The 22230-nt window shown below is 39.7% G+C and overlaps 1 protein-coding gene across 2 annotated transcripts in view; it reads left to right on the forward strand.

Annotated features, from left to right (window-relative positions):
* CDH13 (cadherin 13) overlaps nt 1-22230 on the forward strand; it is a 433407-nt gene that overhangs the window by 148108 nt on the left and 263069 nt on the right. For both annotated transcript variants that reach the window (XM_041400548.1, XM_041400547.1), the window contains exon 3: nt 5890-6098. In XM_041400548.1, coding sequence (XP_041256482.1) covers nt 5890-6098 — 209 coding nt within the window. The remainder of the gene's footprint in view (nt 1-5889; nt 6099-22230) is intronic.

The raw sequence follows: 22230 nt of genomic DNA on the forward strand, positions 1-22230 counted from the left end.
ATTTGCCTCAGCCATCACTTTTCTCCGTGGTTAATGAAGCTCAGCCTCTCTGACTTCCCTGTTTGTCGTTGAGCAGAGCTGGGGGATCCCTGCTGGGCTGGCAAGTTAAGTTGCCTTTGTGCAGCTGTAATGTGCTTTTCTTGCACCTCCAGACCTCTCACAGGTACACCTTCTGACTTGTCGTTTCAATATGATCCAAAGTTATTTGCTAGAAAGGAGAAGGAAAAAAATGCACAGGATAAAATTGCTTTGATGCTGTAATTCCCACGGATTCAAGCAAGACTAGGTTATATTTACAAAAAGTATCCTAATATTTATTGATAGAGCAATTAAGTCTGTATTTTCAATGTGAAATTTCCTCATTCAGGAGTCATTTTGTTTCTTGTTATGATCAGCTAACAGAAAAATATGGATACCTGTACACAGAGATGTACAGAGTTAGTTTTAGTGAGCTTATAGATAAATATGTGTATTTATTTATTCAGAATACCTCTGTGGAGATTTCACCAGAGAGAAAATTATGGATTCAGTATTTCTGTTCAAAACAAATTAAACTTCTGTGAATTAAACTCAGAAAAAAAATTACTTTGGAAGTGGAATATATCAGACCAACATATGCTTTTGAATACAAACCTATTTCAGCTTGTTTTCTTTTACTTTAGTTTACAAGAATTACAACTGCTAACCTTTCAATGTTTTAAAATGGTATCCTTTAAAACATCTGTGGGTCATTATCATAAATATCACAGTGGTGTAGAAACCTCACATTTATGATATATCATAACAGGGAAAATGGAATGCACTGAAAGGAAGAATCCCAGGAATATGAGTTTCCTTGCTGAGATCTATAAAGGTTAATATTCCAGTTACAACTTTTCCCATCATTGCACTAATGGACTTGGGATCCTGCACAAGTTTTTCCACCAGGTCTTTTAGTGATAATAAGCTCAAAGTCAGTGATTAAATCCTTGGGATCCCTGTAGGTATTGCTAATAACAAATATTTCTCGGTGGAAAGAAATATTCTGTACAATTCACATGTGAATTGTACAAAAATGAGTAAAAGTCTAACACAGGAGGCTGAGAAATGAACAGAGGGCGATGAGTGACACTCATGTTTTTCACTGGGAGCTGCTTGGCAGTGTTTTCAGTTTGCTTGCATGGAGTTTTGGAGCCTGTCTCATAGCATGTGGCATATTAGGCACAATAAAGATGTTCATTTGGCAGCTGGAGCATGACTAGGAACATCAAAAGAGTCATAGATGCGTCAATAAATGAAGAACTCCACCTTCGTATAAATATTAGATCACTGTTTTAATCGCCCATTGAATTCTTGTCAGTGAGACATTCACTCGTCATGCCTGCTGCAGCATTACCAACATTTTATTTTGGGGCTAGAGCTGAACTGTTGCTATTATTCATTTTTTGCACTTTTGTAGCAACCTGAGCACCAAACACGAATCATTTTGTTGCAAATGCTGTACAGACACAGGGTGAACAGGTGGCCTTTGCTCTGAGGGGTTTAAAATCCAGTTAAACTCCTTAAGCTCTAATACAGAGTGAGTGCAGGAGAACATGGGAACTTTTGGAGTGTGTGGCCCCTCTCATCAGGCTGCCACTCACCCAACCTGTTATAATGCATGTGGGTAGTGGGAAAAATGTCAATTATCCATCTCAGGGCTTTCCTCACACCTCATTTCTGTGACAAATGCATGAACATCACAAACATCATCACACAGACCATATGTTAGCAGGGCTGCCAAGCAGCAAAGTGTTGGATATTCAGAGAGCACCTTTGCAGCTCAGGCTGACACTTTGCACAGCTGATATCCACAACTTCTGCCTCATTTCTTGTTACACTGGTTGGTACTTGGGGGACAAAAGAAGTAATTAATTAATCACACTTTAGAGTTGTTACACAGGGATTTCTACACTGGCTTTATGTACAGAGCAAGATTTTTTCACCAGAGAATAAGAACTAAAAATTCTATTTCCCTTGTATTTAATGGGCATTTATAATGTACAGGTTTGGTTAGGAGATAGATGTAATGCCATGGATGGGAAATCTGCGGGAGCTGATGAAGCTGAAGCTGAGTGCCTGGCAGGGAAGGTCAGTGTGGTCAGTGCCAGGCCAGCCCCATGGACTGTGTAGCTCCTCCTGGAGCTTGCCAGGGGCAGCTCAAGTACTGCAAATTTGGGGTATTGCACTGGCTCTTCCCCAGAAGCCACATGAGTTTAAGGAATCAAACATTCCTAGTGAGGAGCATCGTGGGGATGCAATTCAATCTCAGCTGATGTTCCCTGGCCAGCCCAGTCCAGGACACAACACCATGCTGATAAGGTCCACATTTGACTAGGGATTTTATCTAAGGTGCCAGTTCCCCTCAACTCTTTCAACAATAGGTTTCAGTTTCACCCCTGTTGGCCCTGAAGCCAGATAATCTCCAGTGTTCTCTATCCCTATGATCACTTCATCTGCTCCCATGTCTAATTTTTCTCCTACGTGTCAGTACTTCTCAGAGCCTTTTGAATTTCTTTCCTTCTTCTTGCTATTAACCTCACCAAATACTCCCAGTTCTGTGGTAGGACTGGGAATTGAAAGCATCAGAGCTTTTGGGTGAGATATGGTAAAAAAACACCCCAGTTTCCCACTTTCAAACAACTCAGCCTCAGCCCTTTTTGGAAAAAGTTGCAGGATTTGATAAAGCAAGATGAATAGACAGTAAAGCATAAAAGGTTTAAAAGTGTCAGATTCGTACCTGCAAGGGAATACGGAATAGATTCAAGTACTTCTCCTGATTCCATGTGCCAAACCTGCATGTGGCCTTTGAACTTCCCCAGAGCATGCAGATGGCAGCGATGCAGGAATCCCAGGGTTTGTGAGCACTGAGCCGAGAGGGGGGAGCAGTGCACCCCCAGGCAGCTCCTCCCTGCTTTAGAAACACAGCCCAGTTTGTCCTTTTCTTGAAAGGCACCTGGAGTGTTCGGCTGGGTGATGCTACAGCTCTGAATCATAACATCGGATTTTAAGGGATTATTTTATTATAGTTATCTTCGGCTTTTAAATTTTTTTCTTTTAACTTTTTATTCCTGATATAATTTCTCAGAGGCCAATGCTATTTTTTTCCAGTTGTAAGCTATTAATAGTTAATCAGTAGCAGTTTTTGATTATGAAAAGCACATATTTATTCAGAGAGTCACAGATTAGCTTGGGTTGGAAGTGACCCTAAGGGTCATGCAGGCCCAAACCCTCTGCAGTGGGAAGAGATGCCACCAATACAAGTTCCTAAACCTTGTTTGGTTGGGTTTTTAAAAACTATTTAGTTGGGTTTAGTGGTTTTTTAGGGCTAAAAAATAAGAGACTTGTAATTCACAAAAGCAGCAATTTAAGCAGTATCTATACAGTGGATTGTACAGAGAATTTCGACTTCCCACATTTGTAGTGACAGGAAAATATTGCATTTTTTTGGTTGGTAGCTTTAGGAAATTGAAGTGTGTCTATTAAAACACCTGTCATAAACCCAACTTCAACTGCAAAGGGTGGTTGTTCTCCAGGAAGGCCTTGCTCAGGGAGCCTCCCATCAAAAACCCTGCTGTGGGCACAAGATCCTTCCTGGAAGCAGTTCCCAGCCTGGGAATGTGGGCACCAGCACACTCTGAGCATTCTGAAATTGCTTTAAGCTGCTGCTGCTCCCAAATTCAGTGGCTTTCTTTCCTGGTTCTCCTTCAGTACAAGACTTTGCAAGCAGGATCTGCCACCTGACAGCCTGAGATAGGTTTGTCTGCAGAGACTGCAGTGTCTGAGGGGAAAGAGGTTTTGTTTCTTTTTTTATTTATAATCCCTCTTGCTTTCAGCAAAATTCAATGAAACACCAAATGAGCTGATGAAATTCTGGTTTTCTGTCCTGCTGTGAATCCAAGGATAGTTCTCTTGCCCTACAGTAAAGTGGAGGAAATGGGAGCAGTTTGTAGTTAAAAACATGTAATTGAGCTGAAGCCGTGTGCAGCAGCAGATCCTTCAGCTGCTGGGGGAGATTTTCTGCCAGAGCCCATGGTGTCTGTCAGAGAGTTTGGGCTCTCCTCGGGAAGGGAATTGTCTGCTGTGAATTCACAGGGTCACGGCTTCATGGGGTGGTTTTAATTTTGTCTTGTTCTCAGCATCCACGTCCGTCCTAATTGGCAATTAAATTCATTTTCCCCAAGTCGTTTCTGTTTGGCCAGTGATGGTAATTAGTGAGTGACCTCCCTGTATTAATCTTTTCCATCTTTCTCCCCAGTTCTGCTGAGGTGGGGTAGTGAGAGGGTGGCTGGGTGGGAGGTTGGGAGCAGCCCAAGGCCAGCCCTCCACTCTTGCTTTGGTAAATAGTGCCCCACATCTCCTTTTGTGCCTTATTCTGTTCCAGTGCTTGAGATTTTGGCATTGTTTAATTGTTAATCTAACCCATCTCATCAATATTCATCATAAAATGAAGTTGTAAATTCTGGAACCAGCAATGGCGCTTTTTCCATGTGGTGTTCTGCTTTGGGATTGAATCCCAGTGAATGCCAGAAAGGAAGGATCTCCATGAGGTCCTCTGGCAGCCCTTTCTTCATGTTGTTCTGCCTGGAGAGAAATAGAGAATTTGATGAAGAGGATTTCTGTGTAACTTGCCAGGAGAGTTGAGTGGCCACCCACCATGAGACTATTCTTGTGCTTTAGGAACAGTTATAGAGATTCCACAGTCAGGAGGAGTTTAGGGATTGGCCACGAGAGACTCTGGGATTGTTTCTCTTCCTTTTAAAAACAATGCCCCAATACAAGAAGTGTATACAGTGAATTTAAACAATTATGCCAAGTGTTTTATTTTGTAGCAAAACTCCATTGTTGTTGATTTTATGTAGCTGGTATCACTGTAGTTTTTTTCTAAAATTGTAATGCAGTTTTTAAAGATCCAGTTGAAGTGAAATGTAAAATAAAAATAGTGAGAGCATGCAGGTAAGTGACAAGTCTGCAGCAGCAGTAACTCCAGGAGAAGGCAGGGAATACAAAACATGTTGTCTGCAGAAAAACCTTTCACATGCAAATATATTGTTCAGAGATGTCAAAACCTGAAAGTTCATTTAGCAATTGCAAGTTTGTGGTGAAGATCTCTTACTGATATAGCTGGTAGTTAAATCACTAATATTTTATCCAGTATTGTGTGCAAAATGAATCAGAGAAGAAATCTGAGGCAAAGGCTCAATTCTTTGTGCTTTAGAGACATTTTCCTTGTTATACCAGCTTTCCTAAATATTTTAAACTTTCCATGTAAAGTGAAACAGGATTGTTGACAGCTACTGTTCAATTAAAAGTTCTCACAATCCTTAGATACAGAGGAGCTCATGGACTGTGTGACAATCCTGGCAGTAAGAAATATTAGAGTTCAGTTTTTCAGTTTTATAAAACTTTTGCAGTTGCCTGGGGCTGAGTATTCTGTAAACAATCAGTGCTGAGCCTATAGATTTACTGAATACCTGAAAGCACTTTGCCACAGAAGAGCCTTTGGAGATCCTGGGCTGTGATGAGGAGCACAATGAGGTCTCTGTTGCCCCTGCTCCGTTTGTGGAACTGGGTGTGCATTTGGTTGGAGTGATCACAAAAGGCTCATGTCCAGAGTGTTTTATTTGTCTGCTACCCAGTTAGACTGGTCAAAGCCTCTGCATCTTTCTGAAAGTACATATTCATACATTTCTTTATGAAGAAGAATTAAAAAAAATGGAATTTCTTTCCAAGTTTTTTTTTCTTTTGAGAGACATTTCTTCCCAAATCTGTAGACAAGCTAATAACACAGAGATATCAGAAGCTTGTGTTCTAAAGTGGATACTTACAATGTGTTTTTTCCTTTTTTTCCTTTTTTCTTTTCACCCCCAGTGAAATTTGATGACTGCAAGGGGAATAACAAATTGAACTTTGAAATTTCTAACCCAAACTTTACAGTGGAACTCGATGGGAATTTGGTTGCACTCAAGAATGTATCAGAAGCTGGCAAAGCCTTGTTTGTCCATGCACGGTCGGAGCACGCTGAAGACATGGCAGAAATCTTTATTCTTGAAGCAAATGAAAAACGTGGTGCATTAAAGGTAAGATAAATAACAAAGATTAAAAAAAAAAGAAGACCAAGGAGATGTGCTGCTAAATATTTACATGTGTCACCTAGGATTGTAGGCAATTTTAATCTGTTAGCAGAGATCAAAATCAGTCTTCAATGCAGATATTGCTGTAACGTTTTTGCTCTTGGTTTAATTTGTGATGTAGATTTCCCAGGTTGTGGAAGATGTATTGCATCTTCAGGTGTGGATGCTAAACATTCATAAAGACTTTATTCAAATGAAAGAGTCCAAGTATGAAAATTGCCTGCTTCTTCCAATGTATGTTATGCCAGGTAATCACAGTTTGGCCACAACTAAAAATGGAAAATCATGGTTTAAATGTGTAATTTAGAATTTACAGAACCTTCACATTTCACTCCAAGTCTAAGTACACGGGAATGAATTCTGTGTAATTTAAATTTTCATATTGGTCTGCTTATCTGTTATTGTTAGGTGGTAAACTGCTTAAACATCTGCACACAGTGACACACATTGACACTCTGTCTCTATACCTGGTGATTTTTGTTCTGTGCTGTCCATTGAATATTTTGTCCTTTCTTTCCCTCTCCTGAATTTCAGTGTAAAACAAACCTCATCCTTAGGGGGATAAAACACTTCAGAAATTGAATGGAATTTTTATAAATTGAATTATTATAAATTGAATTATTTACTTCACACCCTTGCAAGTAACAAAAAGAGATGTGAGATAGCTTCACTTCTGTGTCCTGGCATTTAGGAGAGAGGCAGGCAGGGCAGTGGCTCACTAGGCAATTAAGCCTGGTACCTTTCCAGACCTATAATTTCACAGAAGTATAAAGAAATTTTGATAAAAATGACTGATCTGCTGTCTCAATTTGGTATTTAGACATTCAATTGCCAGCATTCTCATTATATTCCCAACAAGATATTAGTATAACTTAAGTCTTCCATTATAAAAACAAATTATCTTGAGGAGAAAGGTTGAACAACCTTCTGAAAGTCCGTGGCTGAGGAAAGGTTTTGCTCTGCACTCTGAGCAGCACACCATGTGAATATGGATTGCCAGCAGGAGAGAAAGAACCAGAATGTGTAACTGCAGAAAGTGATCAGAACACTGAAATGGAATTTAATTTTATTTAAATATGCCGTTTCTTCACGAAATTAAATTTCAACACAGTCCTACTTGAGGGAATCTCTTACGTGGAGGAGCTGTGAGTTTAGGACCACAGACTGCCAAATGCAGAGTAGGAAAGCTACACTTGAGGAGCAAGCTGGGCACTTGGCTGTCCTGTGCCTCAGACTAGCAAGACTTGCTCCTTCTGGTGCATTCGCAAGAATGTTCAAATGGGTTTTTTTTGAAACCTTAGGAGCAGTTTCAAAATGGAGATCATCATTCTCTGGTTAGAAGTTACTAAAACCACTGAGGAGTTTGAGACGTCTCTGACAGGAGGTCTGGAACTAAACTTCAAGGGATTGGTTTATGTGTGAAGATCTGACTCTCTGAGAATCACATTCTGAAGATTTATTCTGGTTTCTTAGAGAAACAGCCCTTCCATATCTGTGAGGAGAGATATTCTATGGATGCTACAGTGTAAGGGAAATCTTGTCAAATATTCCATGGAAGTTACAATCTAGAGGAAATCTTGTCTCATGAGCAGGAGTTACATCCTGCAAATACAGGATGTGTATTTGCACAATTATGACAAGCTCTGCCAGCAACCTTTTGTCTTTCCGTCCTGTTTGGGTTCTGGGGAGTCTCCCCTCAGAATGTTCCAGCAATATTACTTGATGCCTAGTGTTGAAATCTCTCTTCAGACTACATTTGAAAGTCAGGGCTGCTTTGGCCCCACTCCTGGATTCTGTTCCAACCACTTTGTGTTGCTTCAGAGAGAGAAAACCAGTCTAAATCAGGCATATTCTGCCACTTGGCAGCCTTTCCTCACAGGTGACAATATCACATCATCTCAACCTGCATTCACCATGTCTTTCTGGATTTTGACATTCAGCCCTTAACCAGCTGATTACCCATTTATTGTGGGATTTAGTGCCTGCAATGCCGTTGTGAGTTACATGATACCTTATTGTGTCCTGGGAAATCCATCTAGCGAGAATCACCCCCTTTCAAGGGAATATAAAAATGTCTGGGGCTGGCTGTCCTGCTCTGGCCTCACCCATTCCTCTGTAGCTGTTAAACCAGTATTTCTTCCCAACCTTTTCATCTATTTGCCTATTTTAAACACCACACAGACAGTGTTGTCTTTCTGTTTGTCATACTTGAGAAGGACATAAAGTCTGCAGCTTCCTATGTAAAGTGATTTTATGATAAATTTGAACTTAATCCTGTACTTTTGCAGTCTAAATGTGTCAGCACGGAAACAGCAGAACTGCTCCATCTGTTTATGCAAGGAGCCTTGGCTAAGAAATGCTCAGATGGAACCTCAGTAATTCAGCATAATTCTGTGGGGTTAAGATGAGCACATGCTGGAGCAGTGCTTAGCATTTAGTACTTAGAGAACAGTACCTTGTCTAATTAGGGGATAAGTAGTTCTTAAGTATTTCCCCACTGCCAGCAACTGCCATTTCTTTCCTGAAACTATGTAACCTACATCTGTGAAATCCCATTGTTAATGTTGCTAATTGCAGATTCCCAACGTGTTTGGGAATGGCTCTCAACAATGATTTCTGATGTGCTGACTGGCAGTCGGAGCCTAGGAACAGAGAGTAGCTCCTAAAACTTTCTGATTGTTACCAACCATACTTTGAATGAATATGGAAATTATTTAGAGGTCCAATCTGGAGTGTGCAGAAAAGCTTTTGGTATTCTGCTGGTGAAGGGGTGCAGTTCTTTCCTGCTAAAGATGGGGATGATTCCAGCTGGCCTCCCCGATCTGATTCGTCCTATGTGATTAACTAAATTAACTTCATGGCCAGAGTATAATCAGTGGCTGTTGGAATATCACTTAGTATTTAACTGTTATTTGCATCTGAAGGGCCTGTTTTCCTCCTCTTCTGCCAGAAGCATAATAGACCTGCAGAGCCTGCAGCTTTCCATCCAGGGGTGGCCATGGCTATAATATGGACAGAGGTGGCTCCTCAATCACGGGCCAGCTTGGCCATGGTCACACAATCTCCTGCAGGAGCAGATTCTGCATTGCTGCTTTCCCTGATGTCTGCATGTCTAACATACCCTAAACCCCATCATTCTCTGCTACAGATATTCATACATGCAGAAATCTGTCCGTCAGATTCCACACTGGATTCCAGATCAGACTCCAGCTGGAACTGCTTTCTGCAGTCTGCTGGATGGGCCTCCTCCCTCTTGTGATTTTGGATAGATGTACTGGTCTCTGTCTGTCTTGACAGAGAGGAATATTCCCAAAAATCTTCTGTCATTTCTCAGAGGCTTTTGAAGGTGAGTGCACAGAAGAACCTGTGGCAGGTGGAATAGTTAACCTTCAATAGTCATGTGCCTGTACACCCTTGGAGCCTGATGCAATCAGTGCTCAGTGAAAAAGAGGAATTCCACATGCATTCCTCATGGAGCAGTGCTGGTGAGCAATGGAACATTCCCCATGGAGCAGTGCTGGTGAGCAACGGAACATTCCTGTGAGAAATGCTACTCACTTCCAAAAATTTAGAAAGGTTTATTAAAACCTTATCAAAAACACAACAGAAGACTGAATAGAGAAAAAATGGTGACGGGGGGAGCAAAGGATTTTTCCCACCATGTGCTCACCCACACAATGGAGGTCTTCACCTCTTAACCCTTTAGCCTCTCCCAAAGTTCTGTCCCTTGACTCCCTCTTCTCTGTCCAGTGGTGGAGTTTTACTTCCTTAAATCTGCTATAGTAACGAGCTGACCCTCCCAAATGTCCCAAACCCAGGTCACCCCCTGATAACAACACAAGGGGGGGTAAAACATAACTGTAAATATATAAAACTTCTCTTAACACACATACATGATATTTGCCTTTTAATTGTGAGAGCCAACCATTGCATTACTCATCTATCACATTCCCCATGGAGCAATGTTGGGATGTGCCTTGCTCTGCCTGTGCCTTGCCCTGCCCAAAGTTTGCTTGATGCCCTCTCACACAGTCAGAACTGGAGTGTTTGGGGATATTAAGAAAAAAGAGACCTGGAAATGTTTTGATTCACCCAGAATTGCCCAAATGAACTTTGGATTCATTCTGAATAATTCAGAGAATTGCTAAGCTTCAAATCCCTAATGGAAAAATAAATCACTTATAAACCCTATTTGGGGAGAAAATGGCCGAGTCAGTGACTGGCAGCATTCTCTTTTTTTTTTTTTTTTTAACTTGTGTATTGTCCAATGCTTGATCCCTGCTTTGTTTTATGGAGAAAGTAGGACAACTGAAAGTTGGAAATTTTGTCTTATCTGAACATGTGTCCAGACATTAGAGGATTTATGTATTTATTGAAAGAGTCAGGTTTTGTGGAAGGCAGAAAACATAGCCAGGCTTTTTTAGAGCCTCATAATAAATGGTGGGTTGCAAAAGGTGGCAAGCTGGGACTTGAACTTTGTCCTCCAGGGCTAAATAAAATGCTGTCTTCTGGTCCTGGTCCCCCTCTGGAATCTAGTGCTGGTTTTAATGAACATACCCTCAGTATACTGAGAGCTAAAAGGAAACCTTGGGACACAATCTGTCTCTGCCTCTCTGTGTTGGCAGCCTTTATTTTTTTTTTCCTTCCCCACAGCAAAGGGAGTTATTTAGAACTTTTATTTGTTACACCATTACAGACACAGGGTGAGGGGTGGAGGGGAGTGAGATATCAAGAGTCTGGCACCAGAGCAGATAAGAGGGCAGGCAGATATTCAGAAATTCCAGGCTGGTAGTAACTTCACTGCATGGTGCTCAGCAGTCTTCCATACAGAAGGATGAAATGATTAAATAGAAACTGTCAAACCCTCAGGACACATTTCAGGCACTAGATAGAAAAGGAACAAGAGAAAAAAAAGGAGAGATAAGGGTGAGGAGCACACCCAGAGACAGCATGTTGTAGACAAAGTTTAAAGCCATCTCCAGCAGCAGCTCAGACTGAAGGAAATGAAGTTGCCCCAGTGTTGCTATTTTGTCCAGTGCACTTTGTACCAGCCAGGGGCTGGGCAGAAGCTGCTGCTTTTTTTTCTCTTTATCAAATCACTGCTTTTCCCAACACCAGCACTCAGCTGTGTTTGTTACAGCAGTGACAGAGCCTCAGCAGCCCAGCTGGAAACTTCCCTGCAGACCCAAATTCTCATTCCTACCAAGCCTCTCTGCCTTTTGTGCAAGTTGCTTTCTGCCTGTGCATGTTTCCTAAAGTATCAAACAGAAATAATGAAACTAAGCTCCTTGGATTTAAACCTTAGCATTTCTTGTTTGTGTCTTGCTCTCTGCTTATCCCCACAGGATAGAGATTGCAAATATTATGGATATGAGATAAAAAGTGCCTAGAGCCTTAAATCCTACATGTGTGGCTTTCTGCCTTAGAAAGAAGATAACGGATCAATAATCTTATTATGAATCAGGATTCTCTCACTGCAGAAAATATTCAGGCAAGGAAGTGTGAATAGTTGAGTTTAGTCATCTGGCAATTCAATAAGTTATTTGGAAAATAAGATCAAGAATCAGCCTCTCTGATATAGGAGGCAATCGTTCCCATTAACGTATATTAGCATTTTTCTGTTTAGAATAGAATTCCAAATAGGCTGAAAATGGCTGTGCAGAGGTATGGAGATGGACTCTCATATGAGATATTGACAAACAGGCTCGAAGAGTTCCATGTTATTAGATTTTGCATATAGCAGTTGCAGCAGAAAGGGATGCACTGCATAAATAAAATACCATGTTTTGCATTTAATTTTAAGGCACAAAATAGAATAAGTCACAGGGGGTCCATCAATACCTATGATACGTTTGAGTTGTTATACTGATCAAATCTGTATAAAATACCATTTCCAGAAAAGCTGGGGAGATCCCTTGCCTTCAGATATGAAAGTATCCTCCAGGCATATAAAGAAGGATTTTCTTAAAGATCAAACAAAATGTCATTTTCTCAGTGTTGTGTTCAGTTTGGCAGAAAGTTTAACATATTAACATTCTCCTAGCCATTAAGTTATTAAGTTGTTATCACTCCTGTTGCTTTTGTTATCACACTGCAAACACATATTGACTTGGAATTAATACATAAAAAACTGAGGCAAAAGTGATCTTAGAATTTAATACCTGTGTATTGGTGGCATTTTCGTAAATGACTTTTCTGTGCTATAATCACCACTGAATAGATTTTTTTTTTTCTTTTAAAGTCTGCAATGCTACTTTTAGGATTTCACAAAATACATCTCAATTAATGTCAGTAAAAGCAAGAGCTTGTTCTCATCAATGGGTCATTCTCTAGTGTCATTTAGCTGCCTTTTAAATTATATTTTTATAAAAATCCTCTGTGCAGATCACTTGCTGTCGCCAAAACAAGGAAGAGCTTCTTTTATATCAGAAATCTCCTCAACCTCGCTTTTCCAATAGAGATTCCAGTCACCTATTTTCCCTTTTTATCCCTCAGCCTGATCCAGAACCTGCTGAAATGATCAGGTTCCAGTGGGTTTCAGCTCAAGCCCTGGGAGCAGGAGCTGTGCCTGCAGTGCTGTGTGGCTGTGGCTCCCCTGCCCCTTTGCTGGGCGGTTTTTGGGTGTCCCTGCAGTCCCAGAGCAGATCTGATTTGATGGACACCCACATTTCTGCAGCCTCCCCTCACCTCCAATGCCAGGCTTGTGCTTCCTCAGGCCTGCACTGAATTTACCCTTCCCCAGCACCAAAGAAATGCAGGTTTCATATACACTGGCTTTGGAGTTTGCTCTGACAAAGATCCATTTATCTGAGAATTATTATGGTGCCAAGAGATGTGGCAGTTGCCATAGCAACAATTACATATTGTGTTGAATACCAGAGTAAATGCTGTAAAGAACAGGAGCCACTGGTGGTTTTCATTAATTTAATGTTCCTTTTTTGGACAAAGTGTGACTCATAAGTTTATTCACTGTGTGTGTAAGTGCCTAGATCAAATGAGTGGGCTCGCTTTCCTCCTCTTTCCCTCAGTGTGCAACTTCAGCATGTAAATGAGAAGTACTTGGTTATTTAAGGAGAGAAAAACGGTCTTATAGACTGGAAACATGAATAATTGCCTGTGAAACAAGAAGGTGTTAACTTCCGTGAGTGTTCAGTGCCTCTCTCTGTGAGTAATCTACATTCAGATTCCATGTGAGCCAGGGATGGAGTTACCCAGGAAAAGAGACTTTGTGCTCCTGAGTAGCAAGGAGGGCTAAGAACTGAATGTGTTTAGCAGTGATTCAAAGGTGAAATTAGATTATTTTTGAGACAAACACAGGCCTTGTTAATGATTTCAAATTATTTAGAGACTAATGTGAAATGGCAGGCAAAATTCTTTGCAATGAATGCATTTTATTAAAAACCAGTTACAAACAGATTTGCTTTTAGCCCTGAGCTGCATTTAGGCTGCTCAGTTGGTTCTCCCTGCTGCAACAGGTACCAATTCACTATGGCTTGATGTGCTTCTGGTGGAAATTTCAGTTTTTTGTGGAAACTCAGAACCAGATGCAGTTCTAGAATGCACCAATTTTACTCTGTTTGCTTTTAAAACACACTGAGGTCTTATCCTCCATCCTTAAGACCTCATGGCAAAGCTTCCACAAACCTCAATGAGAGCACTTGCTCAAGGATTGCTAAAGTCTTGTATTTGAACTAAAATTCATTCTGGCACATAGTGCCAAGAAAATACCTATTTACTTCTTGTGACTAAAACATTTTATGAGAGTTTGAATGGTGGATTAATTATCTGAAGATGTTTTGAATTTAATTAGCTTCTCTTTATGATCTTCTACATTAACTGTCCTTTATCCATAAAATGAAAGAATCCACTAAATTTTGTGGATGAGTGATAAACCATCATGCATTAGCATATAATTATTTTTTCCAGTATTTTTCATTCCGAGTTTGGCCTGGAAGTATTCTGGAACAGACAAAACTGTGCCAATCCTATGCCTTAATCTTCAGAGATTGACAGAGTTCTGTGGAAACTCGTGCCAGAGGTGTGGGGAACATTTAAAGAAACCCTTTGTGAAAGGTTTAAAATTCTTGTAGTAAATGAGGATATAAGTAAGAAAGCAAGAGGCTAAGCATGATTTAGTAGAACATTAGGTGAGATCATAAAGGATAAGTAGATTTCTCTTAGGATATGTAATATCTTTCATTTACAAAGTGGCTTTCGTCCTGTAAGATCCTCAAAGTGCAACTATGAAGTACATGGGGACAGAATGTGTGTGTGCCTGTCTTAATACAAACTTCTCTAAAAGGAGGCATTTGCATCGATATCTTTATTTTTGGTACTTATTTCATAATAGTTTTTCACATCAGGGTAGGAACAGAGTCTTCTTAAATAAGGGATTAGGGAAAAGGAGCTGGCAATTTTGATATGATATCAGAATTGCCATGACAGTCTTAATGTCCTCAAATCCATCATGAAAAAGATGTTACAGACACCAGGAGAATGTGTGCAGCTGAGGGTAGAGAAGAAAAATTGTCCGTTTATTCCATGGTTGTTCTTTCATCCAGCACCAGGAATGATGCGGTCAGTGCTCCACAACTACCTCAGATCCACCTGAGAGCTCTCTGATTTATTCAGGAGCAGAGACAGTTCCAAGAGGAACTCAAACTGGGCACAAAACACAAAATATTGCTGGTATTTTCCCACTATTTGCTTCTCCCTCAGCTTCCAAAAGCAGCATGGACTTGAGAGAGCCATGATAAGAGAAATTATTGACATGAACGTGAAAAGATGATTCCCTGAGTAAGAGTTTAGTAATTTCTCTCCATTGGACACATCAATAAGAATCTGTAATGACTGTCCCAATGTTTCCATGCTGATTTTCACAATCCTGAAAGAACATTTATTATGGTTATTACAGTAACATCCATATCAGCACACATCTTAAACATTTAATGGAGCATCACAGGATAAAAATCTACATTTGTCCTCCCTCAAAAATTGATAATGCCATTGCAAGAACAGATGTCTTCTTTTGGACCTAAAATTCCTTATTTGTTTGTTGATCATTACAAGTTTGATGCTTTTATGGTTATTTCTTTGCATCTTATTTTGCAGATAGTTTTGGGGTTTTTTTTAAGTACCTAGAATAACTTGGCAACTTGAAGAATGTCAGAGTTAAAGCTTAGAGCAATTTGGTGTGCTCATAATAAACAACTCTGCTAATGCTTACAGTCATCTTGGAGTTATTAATCATCCTTCCCCTCACTTATTTCACCACCAAATCAAACTGAATAACCTTTGCATTAAGCAGTTAATCTGTCTGAGAAAAAAAATAGTTTTGCTACTTGGTTTATACAGTTTCTCTTTGAGAGGGCACCTGGGGTTGTGATTGCACAGGAAGAAAGTGCAAATCTAAAATCTCTCTAATGGTACCAGTGGTGCTGCAGAACTACTGAATATTTGACGTGGCCAGGTAATGTCAAGGCAGTGTGGATGGACTGGTTTGGTTTGGTTTGTCTCAAAGAGGGTCAAACGCATGACATGACCTGTGTATTTATAAATGGGAGTTTGGGGTCTTATTTGTGCTTGTGGATTTCAGATTAGACATCTCTCCTATGAATATAAATGGATAAATGATCAGGTTTTAGGGAGCTTTAAGGACTCTGCTAATAAGGAACATAACAGACTTCAGCATTTTCATACTCTCCTGATGGACAAAATCTTTTCTGAACTACTAGAACAAGTGTGTAAAATATATCCATCAGATGAAGATTTACAGCTTGCAGACTTATTGATGATAATCTGTGAGTTATTAAAAACCATAAAAATCCAACTTATCTTTCTTTAATTCTTCTAGAACCCATCTGATGCTGTGTGTTGAATTACTAAATGTTTGCTGGTCTTTTAGTACAGTATTGAACACTGTTGCACTGTAGAAAAAATTATGCTATAATCACCAGGGAAAAGGTAATAGTGTAAGTTTTTATTTTAAATCTGGAAGACCAAACCAAATTTTCATTCTCAGATATTGGCACAGAATTTTTTTGTCCAGGGATTTCAAGGGTGTTATCCCATGAAGAACTGGGAGATGATGGAGGCTTTGTACCTGCACTGATATTAGGGTGCATTGGTATTACCTGAATTTTTGGCCAACCCAAAAACAATACTAGCAAGAAAGAAGTTTTTTGCACTACTAAAGTAGCTTAAAAGGCTGTATCAAAATATCTTGCAGGAGAGACTTTAACACGTCCTGTTCACTGCTAACATTAGAGTTTTGTGTTGAGAAACATAATAGAGATATAGGAACATATATCAGTATAGGCTGGGACAAAAAAGAGAAAAAATACTTGACAATTTTTCAACAAAGTCATGTTCCTGCATAACTTAAAATTGATACAGCTGGTTGTTCTATCCAGTTTGCTTCAATAACAGCCGCAATTTGGTACTAAAAATTTTTATTTGTTTATCCCCCTTTTAGTTTTCAGTGGAGGTGAATTGTTTCAGCAACAGGTCAAGGGCAAAACTGGCAGCTCTCGGCCTCATCCCTCGTGTGGATGTGCAGGGCAGCCTGAGGACCTTTCTGACTTTATTTGCAGAAGGCTTCATTTTCTCTGTGCTGCTGTATTGTGTTGTCCTAGCATGGTTTTCTCTCTTTCCTTCCATTCCCAACAGCCACCCTTTTGAAGATGGGTTGGTCATTAAAGCCAGATTTGACCCTCAAAACTGACCCTCAGTTCAGGAATTCAGGCAGAGGTAAGGAGAGGGGACGTTAAAACTTTAGTTTAAAGATTTAAAGTCAAAACTGGAGAAGATCTGGCTCTGAATTTGGCTCACAACTATAACACTCAAACTCATCACAGACAAAGCTACACGAGTGTGTGAGCAAGGCTTGGAGCTTTAAGTTACAGGGCTGATTTTAGGCCTGATTATTCACAAAACCGTATAATTAATCTGTCATAGAAAAACACAGCAAGCAGTGCACCAAATGCAATCCCTATTAAGTCAACAGGAGTCATTCCTCCGACTTTAATGAGCTTTGAATCCACTCATAAATCTGCTGTGAGGAGTGTCCAAATCAAAATTTATCTGGGGGTGACCTTGATGTTAATTGTTAGTGCTTCCATGTTGTTTGATTGCCAGGAAAGCTGAATGCATTAGTGGGACTATCATATGGTATGGTCCTTTCTATTGGATACTATTAGCATCAGGTTGATATATGTAATATTAATTGTGCATAATGTTAGTGGGTAGTTACAGTCTGCCAGTTATATTGTGTGTCTGTGAAACAGGAGGAAAAAACCCCTCTTCAGTTATTTTTAATGTGGCTTTTGCCTTCAGCTGAATCCCTGCAAAATTAATGGTTTTTTGATCAAGCAGCTCTTCAGAGGTTCTCAGAAGTTTCACATTTATTCAGTGGTTTTAATCCCAGATTTTGTGTATTGACTGTAATTACTTTAAAATTTTATCTCAAATTTGTAAATAACATAAAGGAGATTCTGCTCAGTCCTATGATGTTTATTAAATTTAACATCTGCCAGAAAAGTTCAATCACATGTATCCCAAATGGAAATGTTTCCTTCTTTAACATGTCATATTTAATTCAATTAGAGGAAAAAACATGGGGAATGCATTAGAAGTACAAAAGGGGAAGGGCTCCTTTAATTTTTGTCTACTAAACAGAAAAGTAGAGGGTTTACTTGAGGAACATAATTACTGTAGCTTCTAGTGTATAAAAAAATGGGAGAGTTACAGTTGGAGGACTGGGGGAGAGAAATTATTGGTTTTGTTTAATGGCTTTCCGAATTCCTTGTCAGTGCTGGTAATTATTGTGTCTTTTCTTTTTGTTGGCACTCAATGCATTAGGCTGCACTTACGAGCATTTTATTAATGGAAAATATGTTTCTGAACAATTGTGAATTAGATAAGTGGCTTGATTAAAACTCATTCTTTAAAACTATAAAATGAGAAAATAACGTGAATTAACCTCGAGTCTAGACAGTGGGAAGATAAGACTCTGGTTTCCAATGAGGGTGTGTGCTTAGGAGAATGAAGGGAGGGCAAGAACCTTCTTCATTGGCATTTCTGCTTCATTTCACTGCAGTATTGAAGCACTGAGAAAGACTGAGGCTTTAGGAGATACATGCAGGAAATAGAGCAGAGAGCTTCCAGAAGAAAACCCAAGCCGGGCCAAAGGAAGAAGTGTTACTACTGAGAATCTTCACTTTGATACCTCTCTGTGTCTGATCCCTGCAGAAAATGGAGTTATTCAATAAGCACATTACAGGTGGGGTTTTTTTTTGGTTTGAAAAGACAGGTGTCTGTCAGGGAAGAAATCCAAACAAAAATACCATCTCACATGTTTAATCCCAACCTTAGCGAAAAAAAACGTGGGGTTTTTTCTTGGTTTGAAAAGACAGGTGTCTGTCAAGGAAGAAATCCAAAGAAAAATACCATCTCACATGTTTAATCCCAGCTTTAGCGAAAAAAAAACAACAAAAAATCCACACTTTGGCACTCCATTAACATCATTATTCTCTAGTCCAAGGAGACTAATTTGTAATCTTCTGATAACAGATTTATATGTGTGAAGTGTATTTTTCAAAAATATCAGTGGAACTGTGATGGAATGCTGAGTTCTGTGAGACTCATTTAAGCAGATGTCTCTCTCTCTCTAGATATATGTGAATGTGCTACATGGATTTTATCTCAGCTAATAAGCATGAATTATACATTCTTAAATGCTTCTTCCATTTATCAAGCTTAATGTTGTTTAAAACAATCTGAAAACAAACAAAAAAAAGTTTAGATTTTCTTTTAACTTTCCCCATGCTCTAACTTTTACCATGTACCACAAGTACCTTAATTCACTGTAATAATTGTCTTATAAAAATGGCACACTAAGCATGTTTTTCCACCAGAAATTTTCATTTTGATTCTCAATATTTCATATCTGACACTGCGCTAAATGAGAACACGGCTTAACAGTTGATATTGATTTGCACGTCATTTTTTCATTTCACTTTCCTATTCAAAAGGAATCAGTGCTGACAAGTTAATGAACTCCAGCTACAAATACAGAGATAAGCCACGGGATAGGTTTAGTACCTGCCTTGTTCTAATTACGAAAGGTTTTCTTTAGTTGGCTGTTTCATGTTCACTACAGGGAAACTGGAATAAAGGGACTGTCAACAAAGCAGACACCTGGAAAAGTGACATAGTATAGGGCTATTTATAGAACCTTTAAGCAAGTCCACATCAATTTATCCCAGCCTTTTTAAGTTTTTACTATTTACAGGTGGAATATAATTAAAATAAAAGTACATTGAGTCCTAGAGCTCTATGTTGAATAAAGACCCATAAAACTATGCTACTTTATATAATCTATTTTTAAATTAACTTTTTGTATAAATTAATAACTTTGGACAGTGGCAGTAGAGATCAGGACTGTAGAACCAGCTCTCAGAACATTTATTTCCCTGAACTTGGTACAACTTTGGCCCCTGATGTACTTCCAATTTATATACCTGGTATCTAAGAAGTTATTCTAAGTTCAGTGCTGGTTGTTGTTTCACATAGCCAAATTGGTGAATGTGATTGAATTGGTATTTTGGGTGGTATGCCCTACTGCTGGGAGATATGGGCTGGCCAAATCTCATTCAGAAATAAAATCCTATTTTGTAGCAGAGGGTAGATTTCTTTCATCCATACATCTTGAAGCTGCTTCCAGAAGTACTGTAAAACTGAGTTTTACATTGAAACCAACCTGTAGTGTGAACAACTCTGAAGTACCTTTGGTGTTTTGGAGGAGGAGCAGACTGTGGTACTGCTCTGTGGTGTAAATTTACTAGAAGGCAGTTCTCCACTACCTGGAAGTTTTCTATCAGACACTTCCTGCACTGCCAGCAGTGACAGAGATAATTAATCTGACCAGGGAATTTGGCCACTGAAGTCACTTGTGGACTTTTGGAATTAAAGACTCTCTGAATGTTTGCACGACTAACAAGGCATGCAGAAATGGAGTGGGGAAGAGAGAGGAGCTGTGGATATTCACTGGCTTGGGCAGCAGATGGCTGTGGTGCCCGTAAAAGGCAGGGAACAGGACGTTCCCCTCTTCCACCGTGGGTTCTCTTCTCAGAAGAGCAGGGTGGGGAAGGCCGTGGCGTTCTGCCCTGGATTCCAGCCTTGCCCGGGGTTGCTCTGGCAATGGGAACAAACTCTTGTCTCTGGGGAATACACTGGTGGTATCTGGCCAGCCAGAGCAGTGGAATAAACACAACTTTAAAGCTGTATTTAAAGAGCTGTGCCTGCACAGTTTGAGACACCAGCTCTGCCTCGCTGTCGTGCTGATGGTGGCAGAATATCCTAAATTGGAAAGGACCCACTGGCATCATCAAAGTCCAGCTCCTGGGACACCCCAACACCCCCCCCTGTGCCTGGGAGCATTGTCCCAGCACTTCTGAACATGATGCTGATGGTCAAAGACAAGGAGCAGTCATTTCTTGGATTCAGAGACCTCTGATTTTGCAGGAGGAGGGAAATAGCTGCGCAGCAGAAAACGTTCCTTTTCCTCTCTTCTACCCCAAACAAAACTCAAAACAGCTAAGGAGAATCAGCAGCAATAATGCTGTTTATTAAAGATGAGAGGATGAGAGGCTGAAATGGGTATTTTTCAGATCTTTCCCAAAAATTATTATTCAGTCCTTGCATGGGGATAAGTCTGATGAAGGATTCATTTCTTTGCCATTTCAGTATCATTCATGTTTTCCTAACAGGAGAGAAATGTGAAATAACAAAAAGATTGTTCTTTATTCCAAGATTAAAGTTTCCAAAGCTTAAGATTTGAACTTTACTTACATCTTTTGAAGAGGCTGGGAAGCTGTTATGCAACCATATCTTTCATTTCAACTACAGTTAGAAACAATACTATCAACACAGCCTAAAAATATTGGGTTTATCTTGTTTCTATTTGTATTGAAAGGGTAAATATCTCACAGGACTTCCAACCTAAATTTGCAGGCACAAGAATTTTGTGATTATTCAGGATAAGCTTCAGACAAGCCTATGAGATCTCAGCTATTTGTTTGGTGCAAATGCAGATCTCCTCATTGAAGTGCAGCCATACCTGACACGAGCAGAGAGTTCACTTAAAGTCTTTGTTGTTTCTAAAGGAGATGAGAGTTTCAGTGTATTTCTTGTATTTCTTAAGAAAGTTTAAATATCACCACAAGGAAGTGGAGGTAAATGGACACAGAGCTGTCAGAGTTAAAAATGAATGACAGGAAGAAATTTTGTTTGCATAAATTTTCTAGGAGAGAAATTGAGAAGATGGGTAAGGGACAGAGCACAAGTGTAGGATCATAATGAGATGAAAGCTGTGACAGACAGAGGGGGTCATGAAGAGCTCCAAAATTAAAAATAAAAGAAGGAGGGAGGAGAGGAGGGCAGAAGTAGCTGGATGGAAAATGAGAGCTCAGGAAAAAAATAAAGAAAATCAAACTATTCTTACAGGTTTCCTCAAATTGTTCATGCCCCCTCCCTCTGTTTTATTTTCCCTTTGCAGCCTCTCGCACGAGTCTCATAAAACTTCACTAAGATTATAATGCAATACCTTGGCACCAATCTCTCTTGTTTATGTGTCCATTAGTTCAAAGCCACAGACAGGCAATTTATTGGGTATGAAAAATGTCACCTATGGCACCCTCATTTGCATCTGAAAATTGATTTTTGTCACACTGGGATTTTAGGACAACCTTTTTTGGCAGCCAACATTGCCACAAAGCATAATAAAAATAATTATGTGACCACAAAAACAGGTGAAGTTCACTGTAAGTTTTAAGTCTCTAGGGAATTTGCAGCTGGCAAGGCATTATTGATGAGCTTGTGATCCTTCTCGGTGATTAAATATTGACACCTAAACTTAAAACATTGCTTGAGATTGCCAGCAAAGTGGATAACAACATAATGGGACTTGATAATGTTTGCTCAAACATTTCAGCATGATAGCAGAATATTAGTGATGTCACTTGAACAATTGAACTATTAATTAAGATTTTTTAAAATTGTTGATTACTGAGCTATGGAA

The sequence above is a fragment of the Onychostruthus taczanowskii genome, unplaced genomic scaffold (assembly GCF_017590055.1).
Source record: "Onychostruthus taczanowskii isolate IOZ18803 unplaced genomic scaffold, ASM1759005v1 scaffold18, whole genome shotgun sequence".
NCBI classification, from domain to species: domain Eukaryota; kingdom Metazoa; phylum Chordata; class Aves; order Passeriformes; family Passeridae; genus Onychostruthus; species Onychostruthus taczanowskii.